At 59.1% G+C, this 19,909-nt stretch overlaps 2 protein-coding genes across 8 annotated transcripts in view; one reads left to right on the forward strand and one right to left on the reverse strand.

Moving 5' to 3' along the window:
* GSG1L (GSG1 like) overlaps positions 1–13,216 on the forward strand; it is a 208,535-nt gene extending 195,319 nt beyond the window's left edge. The window contains exon 6 of one of the 2 annotated variants that reach the window (XM_087869321.1): positions 10,814–13,216. In XM_087869321.1, the coding sequence (XP_087725447.1) occupies positions 10,814–10,911 (98 nt within the window). In that variant the 3' untranslated portion in view covers positions 10,912–13,216. The remainder of the gene's footprint in view (positions 1–10,813) is intronic. The other variant, XM_045775242.2, reaches the window with a different exon arrangement.
* A 4,543-nt stretch (positions 13,217–17,759) lies between these two features.
* KATNIP (katanin interacting protein) overlaps positions 17,760–19,909 on the reverse strand; it is a 183,259-nt gene continuing 181,109 nt past the window's right edge. For all 6 annotated transcript variants that reach the window (XM_087869345.1, XM_087869348.1, XM_045775225.2 and 3 more), the window contains one exon: positions 17,760–19,399. In XM_087869345.1, the coding sequence (XP_087725471.1) occupies positions 19,341–19,399 (59 nt within the window). In that variant the 3' untranslated portion in view covers positions 17,760–19,340. The remainder of the gene's footprint in view (positions 19,400–19,909) is intronic.

The raw sequence follows: 19,909 nt of genomic DNA on the forward strand, positions 1-19,909 counted from the left end.
CTTGTAGCCAGTCGCCTGCACCCAGCAGCCATGGGTTGCTTAGAAAGCGAGGGGGACGTTGGGCGCTTCAGGGCAGGCAGGCGAGCCACAGCTCGAGTCCCGGCAGTGGTGGCCGTTGGCCAGAAGGGGGAACAGCTCCGGGGTCCAACTAGCCAAGTCGGGAGTGACAGTGGATGAGATTTGTTCAGGCGCAGAGGCTCCTGGCAGCTTGGAGGGCGTCGCCTTCATATGCTTCACGGTGGGGGACGCCGCAGGCAGAATCTAGGGCACCCGCTAGGAAAACAGATGCCTGGACCAGAAAGCAAAGGGAGGTGAAAGGAGAGAAAGGGCCTTGCTCCCCCCAGAAAAAGAAAGAGCTGACATGAGATTTAAAGTGAAAATGGCAGAAGCTCAGCCCAGCTCAACTCAGCCTGCGGAAGGCCCGCCAGGGGCTCCCTGCGTCCCCTCCCTCCCAAGGGCTTTTCATGCCTGACCTCCTGTGCATGCTGACCCCCAGCCCCGACAGCTGCGACCACGAGCTGCGTTGTGCAGGTGAGGAATTCAGCCTCAGACAGGTGGGGTAGCGAGCCCAAGGTCACACAGCTCTGCCACTCGTGGCAGTGCAGTTCCAGCAGATGCCGTCCGTCCCGCCCGTGTCTCCGGGACCTTGTGTGAAGCTCCAGTGCCTTCCAGCGGCCAGGATCCGCATCTCCGTGCCTGGGGGCCTCTCCCACCTGCACTCACAGAAGCAGAGAGGGCTGGGGAGCAGAAACCCCTCCAAGGGGCTCGGGAGGCACATAATAGGGACGAAGACTGAGAATGCTGGCGTGTTCGAGCGTCACTGGCTCCTGCTTGGGCCCGAGCCTCCCCACGCTCCCTGAAGAATGGGCAGGGCAACCCTGGGTGGAAGGAGGCCCTGGGGCTTGTCTTGGGGGCAGGGAAGCCCAATCCCCGAAGCCCAAGGGTGAAGAAAGAGTTGAAGGGACCCTGTCTGGCTCTAAGAGCAAGCCCTGGAATTAATGAGGACACCCAGGGCCGGGGGACCTGCAGAAGCCCTCCACCTGCAGCCCGCCTCCCCCGGCCCTCACCCCTGCCCTGGCACCCACTTCATCTGCCAAGCAGCATTCCCTCACGAAAGGAGCATCCCGTGCACTCGTATGCAGGTCAACAGCCTGCAGAAAATCCATCCCTCATTCCCTCGAAGACACAGCCATGAGTGAGCGAGAGGAGACCAAGGCCTCCGCCTTGTGGGGCTCACCGGTGGGGGGCGGGGGGGGGGCGGAGAAAGAAGTGACTCAGACACAAACCAGACAATCTCAGGTACAGACAGGAGCTCAGAGGGCGCAGGTGAAGGTAGGAGAATGGGGCGGGCTCCTTGACAGCCGCCTCTCTGACCGGAGCCTGAAGAACGAGAGCCAGCCGGGTAAAGGCCCTTCCAGGTGGAGGCTTGCAAGTGTGGGACACTCCCCAAGGCAGGGGGCAGCCAGGACTGGAGGCTGGTGTGGCTGGGAGCAGGGACAGCAGTGGGGAGGCAGGCGATGGGGCCGGAGGGGCGCAGGGGCACGGGAAGGGGGGGCCGACTGTGCAGTGGGGAGCCCAGGGGCATTTTGAGCAGAGAGGAGACTTATCCAGATTGTTTATATGTATCTGTGTATCTATCTATACCTTTAATCTGTACTCAGACCTGTATTACCTATCTGTCTATCTCCATATCTGAATCTCTCCGTCCAGCCATAGCCATCCATCTGCACTGTGGGGAAAGGGTCAGAGGGGAGCAGGACCAGAGGCCAGCCGAGCAGCTTAGATGCTGTTGTAGTCACTCCCAGGAGAGATGATGGTGGCCTGACCTTCCGCAATGAAGATGAAAGTGGGTGGGTTCAAGACCTGTCTGCCGGAAGAATTGTCAGGATGTCTTCATCCGGGTTCTTCCAGAGACAGATCCAGAGATAAGGACCCAGCAGCAGCCAGCACCCATTTGTGTGATCCCAGAGGACACACGTAGGAGTGGGGGAGGTAGCCTAAGCAGGGAGAGGCAGGCGTCTGTACAGGACACAGTGTGGAGGCAACCTCCCTGAACCCCGCTGGGGGGCTGGGGCAGCCAGTGCAGAGTGACCGTATCCGAGTTACCGCCCCAGACAAGCCCGCCGCTCTGCTCGGGCACAGACGTTGCTGGGCTGGGGTGCGCGGCTGGCATTCCTCTGGGGCGGGTGGAGGTCAGCAGCCTGCTTCGTCGAGGGGCAGCCTGGCAACAGTGTGTCTGGAGAGGGCGGGTTGGTGCGGCCGTGCTGCTTTGTCTGGCTGTGGTTGGACAGTCTTGCAGAGTTGGGAAGGGTGACAGCTGAAGCTAGGTCCTTTGGGGAGCATGCTTGGGCGGGGAGAGCCGGTGAAGCCGCCAGATCCCAATGCACTGCCCAGGGGCTCACACAGGAGCCGCGGAAGGTGGCAGGGAAGGGGCTGTGGAGGGCCGTCAGCGGCCCCCAGAGGTTTACCAGATCCCCGCTTCTCAGGAAGAAAGCAGCCTCAGATCCCACAGCGCCTCTGCCAGGTGTGCCTTTTATCAGCTAGCCAGGCTGCCGGGGATGCTGTCTTTCCCCCGGGGCCCGCAGAGGCGCTGGGGACTCGGTTATCACCAGCAAGGGAAAGATCCCGTCTGCTCTCAGAGGAGTTGGCTTTGGTCACTTGAGTTGCCCCTAAGGTGGCTGCTCCTGTGGCCACGGGAAAGCCATTTAATCAACACGTGGTTACGAAAGATGCTTCTCTGACCTGGACCCGGGCTGTGTTCTGGAACATGGGGGTGAGCAAGGTGTGTTCCTGGACTGGGGGCTCCCGAGCATGGCTGTCCTGTGCAGCCAGAGCTGAAGTGGGGTCCGTGCAGGCGCTGTGACAAGCAGAGGAGTGGCGCCCCATCTGGCTCGCGGTGAGGGCGAGGTGCCGGAGAGGGAGGGGGTCCTTGGCCAGGGGTGACCCGACTTGGTAGAATCCTACAGAGATACTGATTCCTGGACTCGATTACAAGAACAGCCAACGAGAGCTCAGTCCCACCAGGTCTGCTGATCATACCTCATCCTGGTGTGTGTTCTGACGACTTTTCATTTGTCTGCTTATTTAATCCTAAACATAACCCATTTTACAGGCAGGGCAAGTGAGGCCCAACGCGCGGTAGAGCCGGGATTTGCACCCAGCCTGTCCGGCCCCAAAGCTTGAACCCTGGGCCCCCAGGGCAAGCTGTTGCATGCCAGTGGGTGGCCAAGATGGGTGCAGCCATCTACCAGGCGCCGGGCGGGGTCCAGGGACTCGGGGCCCAGCCCCATGTGGACGAGGTCCTCACAGACCTTGTGGGCTAGAAAAGCAGCCCGATCAGGCCATCTAGGGAAATAGCACCATCTCCAGAATGCAGCCTCTTAGCTGCTAGTGGGGTTTTGGCCAAGAAAATATTTTGGAAATGCCTGGTCGAGTTTTGCAATATTTCTGCACCGAACAGCTGCTCGGATTTTGTGGTGGGCTGACTTGCGGGCAGGAGGAGCGGGGGAGGAGGAATGTCAGCAAGCCCACATTATTAAAGGCTTACTGTGTGCGGGTCTCTGCTCAGCCGTTGACAGCCCTGGGAAGGAGGGAGGATGACTCTTCTGTGGGGATGGAAAGAGTAAGGAGCTGGAAGGCACCCTGACTTGCTGGGATCTCTGGTCCCCTGGGGGATATAGCCCGGCTCAGTTGTCTGTCTTCTCCCTTCTTCTGGGTACAAGGCCGTTGCTGTTCTGGCCTCCCAAACCCCACCCTCAGCTCCTCTCCCTCTCCCTTCTCTCGTTTGGCCCCAGCCCCCTGACCTTTCTCTTTCTAGAAAATGGAAAACATCCCCTCACAGGACCTTTGTACTTGCTACTCTCTCTGCCCGGACTGCTGTCCCTCTATATCCTTGCATAGCTGGCTTTGTCTCACCTTGAAGTCTCAGCCAGAAGACTACTTCCTTGGAGAAGCTTCCCCTGACTGCACCTGCTTCCCTCTCTGTCCTCGTTATCACTTTGTTGTCTTTCCTTCATAGCACCTGTCCCTCTCTGAAATTATTTTTTATATTTACGTCCTTGGTTTTTGTTTGGTGGCCTCTCCCAACTGGGTTCCAGGAGAACAGGCCCCGTCTTGTTCGCGTCTGTGTTCTGAGAGCCCAGAACAGTACATTGCACACAGCAGGTGCTCAGTTGCTGCCTCCAAGTTTCTCCCACCATTTCCCACTAGAGCAGCCACTTTTCCACAAACCAGTACATGAACTTTTGGTATCTTAACTGCTCTGGAAGTCGCTGTTTTTTCTTGGGCTACTGTGATATGGATTCTGCCACAATTTCTTTTTCCCGAGGAAAGAGTTTGCTTTTGAAACTTGCCTTTGGGGCTTTGCTGTGCCACCAGCTAGCTCAGGAGCACATCAGATGTGACATTTGATAGAGGTGATGCTGCCATCTGGTCCAGGTGTCTGCATCTTCCTTTTGGGGGCAACTGGGGCTTGCAGCTGATTGCAGCTGTCAAGTTCAATGCCCAAGACAAGCTTTTGATTTTGCCAGGTGTGTCTGTAAGGCCGGGCGGGGTTGGGCAAGAGGCTCTCACTCGCCGGGTACAGAGGTGGCTTCTGGGAGCTCCATCGAGCTGGGTCTCCGCCGCCGCTGCCCTCAGAATAGCAGAGGGAATTTCAAGGAAGCCTTCCCTGGGTCCAGAAGAGCTTGGCATTTTTATTAGATCAGAATCACAACCAGTAGAGTACTGCTCAAGTCTGCTTCCTTTATTAAAATGGAAACAGACAGTATTTCTGAAATACATATGGATGCTAACTCCCTGGGCACCCAGGTGGGGATGCGGCTCGGAGACATCCGAGACCCGGGGCCTGGGGGCTGAGAGATCGAGGCCAGTGTTCACATCAGAATCACCTGGGGGGCTCCCTAACATGCGGATTGCCGGGCCCCGTCTCTGAGTTCCTGGCTCCAGAGGGCTGGGGTGGGGCCTGGGGATCTGCATTCCTAATGGGTCCCGAGAGACGCTGTTTCTGCTGCTCTGCGGACCAGCTTCTGAGCAGTACTCGGCCCCGAGCCAGTACTTGTCCCTCTGAAGCTGCGACCAGGAGCAAATCTGCAGTTTGTCCCTTGCTTGGGCTCTTCGGTGGCTTCTGGGTGGAAACGGGTGCTTTTAGGGCCAACTCCTCTTCAATCCATCCTCCTAAGACAGTTTTGATGCTGTCTCCCCAGCCCCCTCCTCCTAGCTCCCCAGGCTCCTGTGGTGGCCCCCCTGGCGCGTGTCAGACTCTGTGTTGACCCGTCCCGCACATGCCCACAGAGGCCCTCTTGCCCCCCTCCCATCCCCGCTTATTTCCCAGTCACCCACTGCTCTCGGGACCCTTCTCTGCTAACTGTCCCCCCACTAGAATGGAGACGTTGTGGGGACAGGGGCCTTGTCACCACAGCTGTGTGAGCCCCAGGGCCTAGCCTGCAGTCCGTCGGTCGTCAGCACGTTTCCCAGGAATGATTTAGCTCACTTAGTCTTCCTGCAGTAGTTGCCCTGACGACCATTTCCATTTTACGGGGAAAGACACTTGGGGTCAGAGAAACAAGGTCGTTTGTCCTGGGTCACAAATCCGGGCGACTTGCTGTGCTTTTGTTCTTCTCTATGACGGTTTTCTGCCCAGAAACACTTGGGGGCAGTTGTTAAAATACAGATTTCCCTGGAGATTCCAATTCCTTGGTTTGGGGCCGGGCCCAGGGGTCTGCATCCGGTAAGTCTGCTGCTACAGTCCCCCAGATGCAGGATGAACCCCGTCCCCCTGAGGGGGCTGCTGGGGCCCTTTCCCCGCCGGCACCCAGCAACTCGGGCCACCAAAGTCCCCCACCCTTCATCCTGCCAGCCGCGTGTGCCCTACTTTCCAGCCACACAGACCTTCTCGCTTCCCCCAGCCGCCAGCAGTGCCAGGTTTTTCACACCTCCTGAAAACCTCATTTACCTGCCAAGAACCCATTTCACACGCTGTTCCTTCTGCCTGAAAAGACCTGCTCCCTTCCTCCGCTGGGCAAGAAACAAACCCTACTTGTGCAATTGTGAGCTTCACAGTGCTTTCCAAGTCTAGTTCAAATGTCCGGGGGATGGCAGCCAGCCCGCCCTTCCCCCTCCGCCAGAAGTGGCCCTGTTCATCTCTGCATTGTCCTGTCCTGGGGCTCACGTCCATAAGGTGGGATTTTGTGGTGGTTACAAGCCCGGCCTTTGGAGGCTGCCTGGGTTCAAATGCAGCAATGAGACTGTGGACAAATGACTTAACCTGTCTGGGCCTCGCTTTCCTCGTCTGTAAAATGGGCATAGTAATGGCATCTCATTCCGATTTCTGAGGATTAACTGGGTCAGTGCACATGAGGCGCAATGAATGGCTCCTACCACACTCTAAGGGCTGTAGACACGTGTGCTTATGTCATCCCCACATGTATGTGTCTGTTTCCCTCACTAGCGCTGGCAGGTGTCTCAGTCCTGTCTGTAGACCCAGCACCCGCTGTGGAGGCTGACACACAGTAGGTGCCCAACAAATGTTTCATAAGAGAATGAAGGAATCCGTGGTCCCGGGAGAGGTGGCAGGTTAAGTGGCCTCAACCTGATCCCAAGTGCGGAAAACAGAGGAGGAGCACGGCATGGCCCAGCAGTGGGGGGGCCCCAGCAGACGGACTCCAGAGAGGACAAGAATGGGGCTCCCATTTGATCTCCTAAGACAAGCTGCGCCCAAGGTAGACCACGAAACCCAGCCTCCCCTCCACATGGATCTCCCACACATACCTGATCTTCGTCCCAAATCCTTGTTCGTTCATTTAACGGATCCACATTGTCAGCCGTGTGCCTGGAATTGTGTGAGGTGCTGGGGACACAGCAATGAAGAGCAGCACGGCTGGTCTGTGTCCCCACGTTACCCACAGCCTAGTAGGGGAAACTGGGAGCAATTGAGTAAATGGCTGTTACCAAATATGCCGGAGTCTCTGAAGTGCCCTCAGGATACAGATCTAAGAACAAGGTTGACTTGGAGAAGCAGCCATAGGGCCCTCGCCAGGGTGGGGCCATTTTAGGAGTGGAAAAGGGACAATGGTGTCACTAGCTGAAGGGTCTCCAAAGCCAGACACCTCAGCGCCAGCCTCCATTCATTTCTCCGTCACTCCCCTCAGCCTGTCTCTTTCTAGAGGAAAGAGTTCGAGGTGGGGCAGCTAGACAGTAGGCTCTGGCTGGGCCCGCCAGTCCTCAAGAGAGGCCGTCAGCACCTCGGACAGCGGATGTGGGGGGAGGGCAGGGGGTGTGGCGTTCATCTGCCTCTCCCGTGCCAGGCCCGGCTGGGCTGCTGTGGGGTCAGAAACGCCAATACCAGCCACTTGCCCACGGTCATCAATTCCTTTACCAGCTTCGGAGCGCCTTGGACAAGTTACATCCCCTGTAAGTGCCCCCATTTCCCCTTTGACACGTTTGCCGTGGCACTGGCAGACTTGGCTTTCAAGGGCCCTTCCAACTCAGTGAATCCATTCCGGAACACAGGATGTGACTGCACGCAATTCAGCAGAGCTGAGAGCTGATCCTCTGGGGTCTTGGTGCTCTGGGGGAGTTCATGACAGTGATTTCCCACCGAACAATGGAGAAATGAGGACAGAAGAGACAGGACATTAAATGTGTTCATGTTCATTTGGGCCAAATACTCTGCTGAGCCTGGTTGCTTCCAAGGGAATTGAACACACAGCACTTGCTATCAACCCTCTGAGTGGCACCTTGGACAGATCTCTTCCTACCCTTGGGCTGTGGCTCCCCAGCTGTGAAGAGAGGTGGTTGAATCCAACCCCCTCTCGTGCAGGCATTTTGCTATTTCCACATCGATCTGAAGTCGGATAGCGACGGACTTTTAGCAGGGGACCTGCTGGGCCTGCTGAACCCTTTGTAACTCACATCCATTGCATGTTCAGAGAGGAAAAGGTACTTGTCAGCAGTCACACAGCTTTAAAAAAAAGACAAGACTGGCACAGCTTGTAAGCATTGCAGCCTGGATTTGAACCTTTGACTGTAAGACGGCAATTACAGTTTTCCCCCTAAGCCTGTATCCACAAGAGAAGAGACTGACCAAGGAGCACAGAACCTCAGAATAGGGAGGACAGGCAGAGCTCATTCTCCAAGCTTAGGAATTACTCCATCCTCCTCCTGCATGGTTTCTTTATTTGTTCTCAGGGCTCGCTGTGTGCCTGGCCAGGTGCTGGGGGCCAAGGCTCTGGGATGAAAGCACACCCAGTCCCTGACTGCCCTGGGTCCCCAGGTTAGGTGTGGAGACCCTCACAACATGGAGTGACAAGCCAGGGAGAGAGAGACCAGCAGCGTGTCGTGAGGTCACGGGGGGGAGCGAGGCCTGTACCTGTGAGGTCGTGGGATGCTTCCCAGAGGGGGAGCATTGGAAAGACAAGTGGGGGACTCAGTAGCCAGGCAACAGCAGGGAAGGGCATCAGGCTGAGGGACCAGAATGTGCAAAGCCATGGCACAGAGTCATGGAACAAGGATGCAGGTTGGGAAGTAGAGTCAGAGCTCAGCCTGAGAGATGCTACTTGGCCCACGGATGGTTTTAAATGTTTTTAAAGCCTCAGTGGTCAGTATTGAAAAGCTAGGAGATTTGATCTCAAAATTCTAATTTTCAGTTTCTCTGAACTTTTTGGAAGATCTGAGCCCACATTCTCCATGGCAACAGTTGGCCAGAGCTGAAGAATGGCTGCTTCTGGCTCCTTTGCCCATTTATGTCATTTGGTTGGGCCTCATAGACATTTTGAGGTGGTATTCTCCAATCTACAGCATCAGGTGCTCCCCTTTACCCTGTCCCCCCCCACCGTCCCCCCGCTAGTGACTAGCCTGGAAGTAAAGATACTGGAAGATGGGAAGTGAGCGGGGGTCGTGGTGGCCTGGGGGGCTCTCCTTAGGCAGGAGGATGGAGCTCCCTACCGTCTGCTGTAAATGGCTCTGGGCCCCAAGCCCCTCCTGGGAGGCTGAAGAAGAAAGGCGGGGCCCAGTCCTCAGCGACGAATCCACCTCTGGATCCAGGGGACCAGCAGCCTGATTTTACCTCAAGAGGAAGGATAGGGATCATGGCCTCTCCTTTTCCTTCAAAGTGCATGATCCCTCTCTGTCTATTCCAGCAGACTCTCTGGGGTTCGGCCTGTTGGCGATGGTGAGAGCAGCTACGATCACTTTTAAATATTCATTTAGAAAAACAATCAAACCTTTCTGCACATCAAATATTTGCCTCTAGATTTTTTTTTTTTTAAATCCAAACACCTATATCTTGGCAGCATTCACTTCCAAAGAATGCAACTGTTTCGGTGGCTGGGGCCAAAACAGACCTTCTTCCCGAGGCCAAATGGTTCCAGAATGTTTGCCAAATATTTCCCACCTTTTAAAAATACAGTAAAATTAGCAAAGCAGTAACATTAAAGAATATTAAAAACAGAAAAAAGTCAAAGCACAAAACCCCGCAACCACCCCCCCACCCCCCCCGTAATTGGCACAATGATCCTCCCCTTTGCCCGTGGCCTTCCAGCCTTTGCTGTGAGGAGGACTTTCCCAACAGAGCTGCTTTGGGAGTGGAGGAAGGGTTATGAGCTGTCTGTCTGTAGAGGTGTGCAAGCGAGAGCTTGGCTTCAGGAATTCCCACCTCAGTGGGGGTTGCTACTTGGAGCCTGTCTGATCCATCATGGGGCATCTGTCAAGCCGTCGTTGTCCTCGGCGCGTGGTCTGATGGGGGCCAAGCCGGGGACTGCCACTGGGGTGCGTGCTGCAAGATGAGGGAAGCAGCCCAGGGCCTCAAAGAGATGTGGGGGGGCTTCCTGGAGGCGGGGAGACATGAGCTGGGCCTTGAGGGTTTGAGTCACAGGGGGTGCTGGGACATGGTAGCAGGTCTCAATGTGGTGATGGACGTGGTTCTGGCGGGTCAGAGACACTGGGGAGGCGTTTGAGCGAAGGCAGGGAGCAGGCTTCTGAGAATCCAGGGAAAGAGGGGTGAGCGTGTTGGGTGAGGACCAGCTCCCAGCCTTCCGCTCGCCCAGGCCCCTGGAGCAGCGGGCAGTGGAAGGAGGTGGTGGAGTCCCTGCCGTGGGCCAGCGAGCTGCTCGGAGTCACTTGGGCACAACCACACACTCACGCTCGGTCCCTGGGGTCACACAGGGACTGGGGCCAGGAGTTGCATACTTGTCCTTCTAACCCTCCCCCAGCTCCTTGAACCTGTGGAGACACAGTGTCACTTGGGGAAGCCTGGCGGGGCAGTGGGTGGGTAGGTGGAGAGGCGGTCCGGGCTGGCTGGGGGAGGGGTGGCTGGGGAGCCGGGTGGGCAGGGGAGCGAGAGGGGCAGGAGGGTGGAGCGCTGGTGGATGGGTGCACGGTGGGGGGTCAGGGATGTGGCAGCAGGTTGGGAAGTGGGCAGGTGGGCAGGTGAGGTGGGGGGTGGGCGAGCGGGAGGCTAGGTGGTTGTTTCTGGTTGCTGGTAGGTGGGGCTGTGGGAGGTCAGCTGCTGAGGTGTTAATGGGTCTGGAGGGGGCTGGGTGGTGTGTGGACAGGTGTGGGAGGCGCAAGAGTGGGTTTGGGACTGTGGGTGGGAAGAGCGTGTCCGAGCGGGGTGGTGGGCACACTGGTGGGTGGGGAGTGGATGGCGGTGTTGGCGGGTGTACGTCCGGGTGGGTGGGTGATGGGGACACGGGCTGGTGAGCTGGTGAGTGAGGTGGTAGGTAGAGAGCCGGGTGTGGGTTGATAGGTGGGTGGGCAGTGGGTGCGTGGATGGAGGAAGGCAGCCGTCCGTACTGACCACCCCGTCTCTTGGCAGGACACCATCCACACATGGGGGATTCCTGGCCCCGGAGCTCTGCCCAGGAGGTGCCAGAGCTGAACCGCCAGTGCTGGGTCCTGGGGCACTGGGTGTGACTGAGACCCAGCGTGGCCCCCAGACCTCAGGCTGTCATTGGAACCGGCCCCCGCCAGAAGATCGCTGGTCTGGTGCCCCTGGAAAGCTGGCCTGTGTGCTGTGAACTCAGCCAGCCTGTGTGGGAGACACAGGCCTGCCCTTCCCACCGCCGCCTGGGGCTCAGGGCCCTGGACATGGAGCCGGGGTGGTCTGGGGAAATGCACAGGGCTGCACATGGCGACTTTGGGACAGCAACTCCTGACTCTTGTCACCATCACACGCAGCGCCCTGTCCGGTGCAGCTGGGATGCCATGAAAGACACGGCCGTTGGCCACGGAAAGCCGGCCGGGAAGTTCAGGGGGTGTTTGGCGGCACGGAGCCCTGCACGAGGCAGGGAGCAGGTGGGGCTTCCTGGCGCTGGCACCATAGAGGGGGGCACACAGCAGGCACACAGCAGGGGCACAATAAATGCTTGTTGAACCTGTTTTCTTGCTATGTGTGGAGGCCAGTTGCTCTCTGGGCTGTGGCTGCCCCCCACGGCCCCATCCTGTCGGGTCCTCAAGGAGCCTGAAGGTGAGACAGGCTCAGTGTGCTGGGGTCAGGGCCAGACACTGAGGTGCTAGAAGGATGGAGCCCAGAGTGGAAGCTGGGTCTGGGAGGTCGGGGTCAGGGCAGAGCCAGGCTGGCAGGCTGCCTTGGATTCCAGAGGGTGGGCAAGGTAGGTATGGGACAGGCAGGTGGGAAATTTGGGAGACAGGCCCTCAAGCCCAGGACCTAAGCTGCCCTGACTCCATGGGGACCCTTGACCTTATTTCTAGAGCTACTTTTACATTGAGTCCTGGGGCTTAGGTGCCTGGGGAAGCATCCCTATTATAAAGATGAGGGCACTTAGGGTCACAGAGATGAAGTAACTTGCCCAAGATCACGGAGCTAGTGAATGGCAGAGATGGTCAGAACCAGAACTTAAAGAAGTCTCATCCCTTTTCAGAAGGATTTCTAGAGCTTTCCCCCGAGTAGAGAATGTTCTTCATCCTTCCATAAGTCCGTCCATTATCCATCCTCCATTATCTGCCCATCATCTATCCATCCATCATCCACCTGTCTATCCATCCTCTATCATCCGTCCGTCCGTCCATCCATCCATCCATCATCCATCCATCCATCCTCCACTTACCAAATGTCGTCCCTCCTTGTATCAGATGTCTGTCCATCTTCCTTCTGTGCATGACCCCTCCTCATTATTTAACTATCCGCGTATCCATCTACCCGATGCCACAGTTCATTGTGCTCCTACTATGTGCCAAGCACTGCAGTAGCATATGGAGCCCTCCAGACGGGTGTCTGTCCTCACAGATGGGTGTGACAGAGAACTAGACAGACGGTTGTTGTACCGTGTGTGACGTGCTTGGTGTGCGGCTCTGGGGCCAGGCAGACTGGGTTTATGTTCCAGTTCCTCCACTTGAGACCTTAGGCAAGTGACCTAACCTCTCTGTGCCTCATCTCCATGGGCGCATGGAGATAATCCTTACACCTACCTCTTAACAGCTGTCCTGAGGGCTAACTGAGCTGCTGGACGTATGGGATTTAGAACAGAGCCTGGCACCCAGTGCTTGTTGGTGTTTGCTCTTGATGGGGAAAGTCGGGGGCTGCGGGACGCCCATAGGCAGCACCTGCTGGGGGAGGGAGGCGGCGGTGGTCAGGAGAGCTCCTTTGGGAAAAAGATACTGAAGCCAAGACGTGAAGGTTGTCTAGCTGTCAGGCAAGAGGAGAGGAGCAAGAAAGTGGGAACATTCTAGGAACCGTACAACAGTCTAGACAGCAGGTGTGGAGAGAAGGGAGGGCCGTCAGGGTGAGAAATCCAGCTCAGACGAGAGGAGGTCAGGGGAGCCAGGCCAGAGGGACGCGAAGTCTCCCTAGGAAGATTGGACTTCATCCTGGGGCCGCCCCGCTGTGCCTTCTAGGAGGATTTCTGCCTCCGTATCCCTCCCAAGCTCAGACGGAGAGAAGCGGGTGGTCTGGTTCGCACAGTGGCCGCAGGGATGGGGCAACGAGGGCAGATTCAGGAGCTAGTCATGAGCTAGTCAATAGACTGACATGGAAGGGAAAGCTGGCAGAGGTTCTCAGATTCCAGGCTGGGGCAGGGGCGGGTCCAGGCAGCTTGAGTCTCAGGTGTCCGGGGTCACCACGCGGATCTGTGGGCTCATCATCACGCATGCGTTCATTAACCCAGTGATTCATTCATCCATTTTCCAGTCAGTCCGTAAATATTGTGCACCTACTGTGTGGGGCGGGAGATGGGGCTGGGAGGGGGAGTGGGGTCCCCTGACAAAGACCTCGATCGTCAGGACAGGGAGTGTGGGCTCTGGCCCCCGGGCAGGACGTGGGCTGGGCTCCCTGGGCACCAGGCGTCCCGGGGCTCTTTCTCCTCAGCCGGGGCCCTTCTGTAGTTGGCGGCTGGACCACCCACGTCCAGGAGATGATTTTCATTGACACGTGGGCAAAATTTTAATCTATTTTAATAGTTGTGTTTATGTAAACGTGTATTAGGAAACAATGTGTAACGGGCACATTAGTGTCATGATTTCACCGACGCTATCGCTTAGGACGAAACCAAAATAGGCATTTCAGTAAAAAGACAAAGAGCTGGCTTGAAGAAAAATATTCAATAAATAATCGTGCAAGTGGTACGTGGTTGTGGTCTGCGGACGGCTCAGGTAAAGGCCTTACTTATCCCCTGCACAAGCCCACCCACCCGTCCTCCTGTCCCTCTGGGCACCTGTCGGGCAGAGGGGGAGCCTCACGGAGCTGGCGGCAAGAAGGCTTCTCGTTAGGTGAGAGGACGCGCTGCCTGGCAGGCCCGGGCCTGGTCCCAGCGGCTCCCTACTGAGTGTAACTGGGAGGGTGGTCTTCACGCGGGGAGCAAACGCCGCGGTCGGCCTGCCTCTGGGAGGAGGGAAGACCGCCTGGGCTGAAGGCAGGGGGTGCCTGGGTCCCCGCGCCCAGTGTCCCTGTAGCCATGCTCCCCGGGCTCCCGCGCCCACACCGGCCCAGCAAGCCCGAGTTAGCGCTCGGTGCCAAGTGTGCGCCCACGGGCCCCGAGCACACGTTCCCAGGGCGGGAGCTGGTCCTGGACGCGCACTGGCCCTGGGTTGGCTCACACCGCCTCCTCTCCCCAGGTGCAGGGGCCGTGGGGGCCCGAGCTAAGGGTAATGGGCAGGTCCAGGCCGCAGGAAGTCGTGGGGCTGACCTCCGCCTTCGGCTGGTGGCCGTGATGAGCCGTCGTCCCTGCCGCCCTCACCAAAGCCAGCTTCTCCCGGCCACACGCTTGTCTCCCTCAGGTAATGGAAAGGTCAGCTTGACTCATGGGTGTCCATTTGCCGCAGCCAGGCCTGACTTGTCACGCTGGGGACTTGTCACACTTCATCCCCTGGGAGGAAGTGAGGACAGAGGAAAGCCTCAGAGGCCGTGGAGTTCGTTCAAATCCTGAGACCACCACAGACCTGCAGCGGGCCCCATTCATCCACGAACCACGGGAGCTGCCATGGCGAGTCAGGAGGACACGATCTTCACCCTCATGGAGTTCGTATTCCGTGAGGAGACAGAGACCACTCAAATCATTCAAACAACAGCAGTATCACTCCAAGCATGAGAAGTGCTATGTAAGCGAACCAAGGGAAGGCCTGATTTACACTGGAATGTTGAGGGTGGCCTCTCAGGAAGGGCCATGAAGCAGGGACTGAAGGAAGCAGCAAGGGAGTATGGGTAGCAGCCACAGCATGTGCAAAGGCCCTGGGGTTGAGAGGACTGTTGTGTGTGGCACTATGACAGGACCCAGTGCTTGGAGCTCAAGGCGAGGGCACGAAGTCTGCTGCTGAGCCATTGGTCTTCAGGGGTCAGAGCCGGTGGGGTCTGTGGGTGATGGCCAGGAGTGCGGCCTTTGCCTGGAAGGCCACAGGGAACCATGGCCACGAGGGTTTTTAGAGGAGGACACAGCAAGTTCCTCCTGGTTGTGTGGGGGGAAGGCCTGGGAGATGGGGTGCAAGGCAGAGGCAGGATGACCAGAGAGGGGGCTGTGGCAGGTCCTGCTGGGAGACGGTGGGGGCTTAGGCTGCGGGGGCACCAGGGATGAGATACGTCGTCCCAGTGCGGCTCAGGAGTGGGTGAAGGCACGAGGGACACCTGGGCTCGGCTGGCTGTTTTCTGAGGCTCCTGTCTGGGCTTTGATGCTGTACAGATGGGGACACCATGGGCCATTTGGGGCCACGAGGGGAATCAGGGAAAGCGTCATCTGAGTGGATGAATTAGGAAAGCACCTGACCTCAACCCCCAGGAGATGCGGCCCGGGACACACGGCTTGGGGGGGCTGGAGTTCAGCGCCCCTCACCCCTCACTCCGGGGCTGTGGCCAGTGACAGATCGCACCACCGCACCAGTGGACGGCCCCGCCGCGGGACTGAGGACAAACTCAGCCCAGCTGGGGACCATCAGTCATGAGGAAAAACCAATCTCCTCTGCGTGGGATTTACTGCCTGGACGGACAGGAAATCCCGGAGCGGGACCTCTGCCCTGTCCCCAGCACAGCCCAGCCCGCGACACCCCGGTAATTGCTTTTGGGGTCACATTTCATCCTGGACTGACACCGGCTGAGCCTCTGCCTTATGGGAGACCAGTGGCCAGGCTGACGCTGCCAGGACGGGCTGGGATGTGGGGGCTGGGGGGTCCCTGGGATTCCAGGGGGAGCGGGAAGGGGCTTCTGTGCAGGAGAAGTTCCACTGTATGAGGCCGAGCTGGCGAGCCCCTGCACCAACCCCCTCCCCTCCTTGGACCCTCCCAATCCCCCAGGGAACGGCCAGGGTGAGTGTGGGTGGCCTGGGGGTGCAGAGGCTGAGACCTCCACCTGTGCTCTAAGGCCAGCGCCCCTTGTGGCCCAATGAGCTCCAGCTAGCGGAGGCTGGGAGGTCGTCCGAAGGTCAGGAGGGGCAGGTGGAAGGCGGGGCCGGGTTGCTCCAGGGATGAGTCCAGCTCAGCCGCAAGGGCACTCTTTCCTTCTGGAAGCCTCCGTGTGCACACCTGGGGTTGGATCGCAGGCACGTGTGCTCGCTCCACTTCAGGCAGGGCTGTGGAGGGGACACAGGTGAGGGGCGCAGGCGGGGCCTGAGGCAGAGGGGCCGTGGGGAACCCGGCAGCCGAGAGTAACGGGGACCAGAGCAGAGAAACAGGGACTTGTCCAGCCCCGGGTGGGATCAGGAGCCTCCGAAAGGCATATCCAGGCGGGGGCAGGGGGGAGGTGAGGACGCGGCGGCAACAGGCCTGGGCTGGGGCAGTCGCCCCGTCAGAGCGCAGAGACAGCCTTGGCAGGCTCGGGGGACCACCTGGGGCCTTCTGAGGTCGTGGTGCCCTGTGCAGAACTGTCTGGGGACCAAGGAAGACACGCACAGAGCAGGTCCCTCCCACTGCCGGACGAGGCGGCAGGTCCCCGGAGGCCTGAGGGGAGGTTCCTCGGAGCCCTGGCCTGCTCTTCCCATTCGTCAGCTGTGGCCCAGAGCGGAACCCCACGCCGGGTGCCGGCCAGCCCCCCAACCCGACAGTTGCAGCTTCGAGGTAATTTGGGCCCAGTGCTGATGTGTGCGGTGGGAAGCAGGACGCCCAGGGCAAGGCCTCTGTTCTCCCACTGCGGCTCGGCTCGGGGGCTGGGGGGGGGGGGGACTGCCACTCCAGCAGGCAAAGGTACCCGGACTGACCTCTGCCTTTGTGCCCTAGGGGGTCTGAGGGTCCAGGATCGATCCCCTCCCTCCGCTGACTTCCCAGGGAGGAACCAGCTCTGGGGTGTTCGGGGAGCCACAGGCTGGGGACTGCAGTCTTCAGGGGGACCAGGAAGGAAGGGGATGCTGGGGTTCATGCCGAGGCAGGTGGGACCTAGGGTGGAGTCGGGGGGGGGGTGGCTATGCAGGACGGGTAACCGGTTTGGTTCACTTGGTGTTTGCTTGGTTAAGTTGAGCCAACACTTACAAGTGAGATTTCACATTAAAAATAGATAAAACACCTGGATTTCTGGCGTCTCTTAAAATCCTTGAAGGTCTGGCATCTCTGGACCATTGTCCCTGAGTTACAGCTGTCCCCAAGAAGGGGTGTGCGCTGCTGACCAGGTCCTCATGGGCCGGCTTTGCTCCCGGACGTCAGACCAGGGCTCTGGCTGGGGGCTGCGAGGCGGATCGTGGCCCCGAAGCTGGAATGCGCCATGCGGCCTCCCACCCCACACTGCACGGCCTTGCCTGCCCTCCGGTGGCTCCAGGGCTGGCCCGGAGATGCTACAGATGGAGGTCGGGGAGGCTCTCCAACAGTGGGGGGCCGGGGAGACACTCCCCTCCTGGGCCAGAGGAGGGAGGTGGGGTTTCCAAGGGGCCCTCTTGCGTAGCACCAGTGCAACCACAGGAATCCGGCCTCGGGGGGCTTGGCTTCTAGGATCCACGTAACTCTAAGGGTAACCCCAAGGAAAGACCCAGGGATTCCACACCGCCTCAGCTCTCCCGAGGTTATCCCGGGATCTGTGCACTAATGGCTTCTGAAGCTGTGTGTCTTGGGCAAGTTACTCAACCTCTCTGTGCCTCAATTCTCTCATCTGTAAAGGGAGGGTCATAATAGTGCCTACCCCATAGGGTTGTGACGTGGATTCCATGAGGTGGTGCGGGACACAAAATAACCACTGTCATCTGTCTATGATCGTGCCCCCACTTGCAGGTGGGGAAAGGGAAGCTCTGAGAGGGGACTTGCCCCGCGTCATTCGCCGGCCTCCAGTGAACTCTGACTCCGTTCTTGGAGGCAGCATGGGCTCCCTCTGCCTGACCCCAAATCCAGCACGTGGGACCATATTCTTAATAACATCTTTTATTGATTTTGCAAGAGAAAAAAATAGAAACTTATTTTACAGTTGATGCCTGTGCAGCTTTCTGCCCCTCCTACGGCACATGGCGCATACAGTTACTATCAACAGCAGCAGAGGTTCTGGGAGTGAGTGTGCGTGGTGGTCTGACCTGTGCCCCCGCCTCGCGTGGGGACAGGGAGCTGGGCTGCCTTTATAGTGGCGGCACTGGCTTTGGTCCTTAAGGGCTGGCTGGATGAGCCCCCTGCTCCCCCCGGGCCGCAGCTCTCCTGGTTGCCACGTCTGGGAGGGGAGCACTGAAGCTGGGGGGCCCTGGATGCTACAGAAATGACGGATCTTCTCCGGGAGAAACAATTCCTTATCTTCACATCGGCCCCAGGCTCCAAATGAAAAGCGCATTTGCATGGCTGCTCCGCGGAAGCTGCAAAGCTCACGAAGTATTTGTGGGGCTCTCGGTTGCATAGGAACCTACTTCGAGTACCGAGTACCGTGCTGCGGCGGGGGCCGGGCTGGGCGCCAGGAAAACAACGGATTAATATTTGGAACGAGAAATTACCCACCACTGGGAAACCAATTAGGTCCCTGATCCCAGCTTGTTACATCGATGCAAATAGATACGTTCTGAGCTTCACTCGGTTGGGGGTGCAAGGCACATTTCCAACTCGCGGGGAAGCTGCTGGAAGGGGGGCAGGCTGGGCAACAAGCACCGCTGACTGCAGGGGCACCTGCGCGGAACAACGGGAGGAGCGAGTGGGAGGAGCCCGAGCTCAGACCAGAGGGAGGGGCCGCCCGCCTCCAGATAAAAGTTCAAGTGGAAGGGGAGGTGGCCTCGGCCCGAGGGTGGGGTCGTGGCCTGGTCCTGGGCCTGCCCCGTATCCTGACGTTGGACGGGCCCTGCCAGTCGTCTGGGGGGGGGGGGGGGTGAAGCTGTCCACTGCCTGGGCTACGTGGCTTGGACGCACGACAGGTGGGCACCGCTCCCTTCCTTTCCTCCAAGAGACACACGCAATGCTGACGGGTCCGTCCTCCAGGCTGGGACGAGGGAAGGGGGTTGGAGCAGTCCTGGCTCAACATTCGACATTCGGGGGACCAGGGAACAACCCCACCCTCTCAGCCAGCTCCGCCAGCCCCCAGATGAGGCAGGGATGTGGCGGGGAGGGGAGTTGTTGGCACCTCCGCTTGGGCCTCCCCCTGCGCCCCCGCATGTTGGGGCTGGTGTCTGAGGCACCCCCGCCCCGGCCTTGGGCAGCCACGCTGTGCAGGGAGGGGAGGCCCCCCCGGGGCACCACAGCGTCCTGGCCTGAGGCGGCCCAGCGTTTGTGGGCGCAGGCGTGGGTGCATTCGGCCCTGCTGGGCTGGAGCCTGCGGGCACCAAGCCAGCTGTCCTGGGAGGGTGCCCCGGAGCCGAGGAGCAGAGGAAGGCCCAGCCACACAAGTCCCCTCTCGCTCTTCCAGCCCCCAGAGTCCAGGCTGCCACAGCTGAGGACCGGGGGCGGGTGACACAGGCACCAGGAGTGGGGGGGTGACAAAGGCCCTGCTGGCTGGGGGACCAGCTCTCCCTCCTCCGTGGTCAGCACCGCCACCGTCGCACTGTCTCTTTCTCGCTTATGCACGTTTTGGGGCGTAAGGCTGTCAAGGGAGAGTACAGAGAGGAGGGCGTTACCCAGCTTCAGTCCCCGAGGGCGGCCCCACACTCCCTTGGGAGTGAGGAGTCCACAGCTCTCCGGCAGCCTCCGAGCTTGGCACCCGGGCACACTGACCTGTCGCCGCCCCCCCCCGCCCCCACAGCAGGCTCTGCCACGCTGTTGCCTCTGCCTGGCCAACTCCCTGCATGTCTTAGGGTACAGCTCAAACACCACCTCCTCTGGGAAGCCCTCGGCCCGGGCATCCTCCCTGGTTTCCCACGGTCCAGGGCAACCCCTTCCATATAGTCCGTCTGTCCTTAGCGGCCTTTTCCGCTTGCACCCCAAAGCTGGGCTCCCAGGAGGCCACACCGAGCTCCAGGTGCCTATGGGAAGGGGACTGCACGTTGCTCCCGGGGTTCTGCCCCCACAGGCCCTCCTCAGCCCCCTACAGTCTCCTGGGGAGAGAAAAGGGGTCCGAGGGGCAGGCAGGAGTGGGCGTGGGTGCGGGACCCTG

Source organism: Ursus americanus, chromosome 2, assembly GCF_024610735.1.
Source record: "Ursus americanus isolate L20-20 chromosome 2, mUrsAme1.1.p, whole genome shotgun sequence".
NCBI lineage: Eukaryota > Metazoa > Chordata > Mammalia > Carnivora > Ursidae > Ursus > Ursus americanus.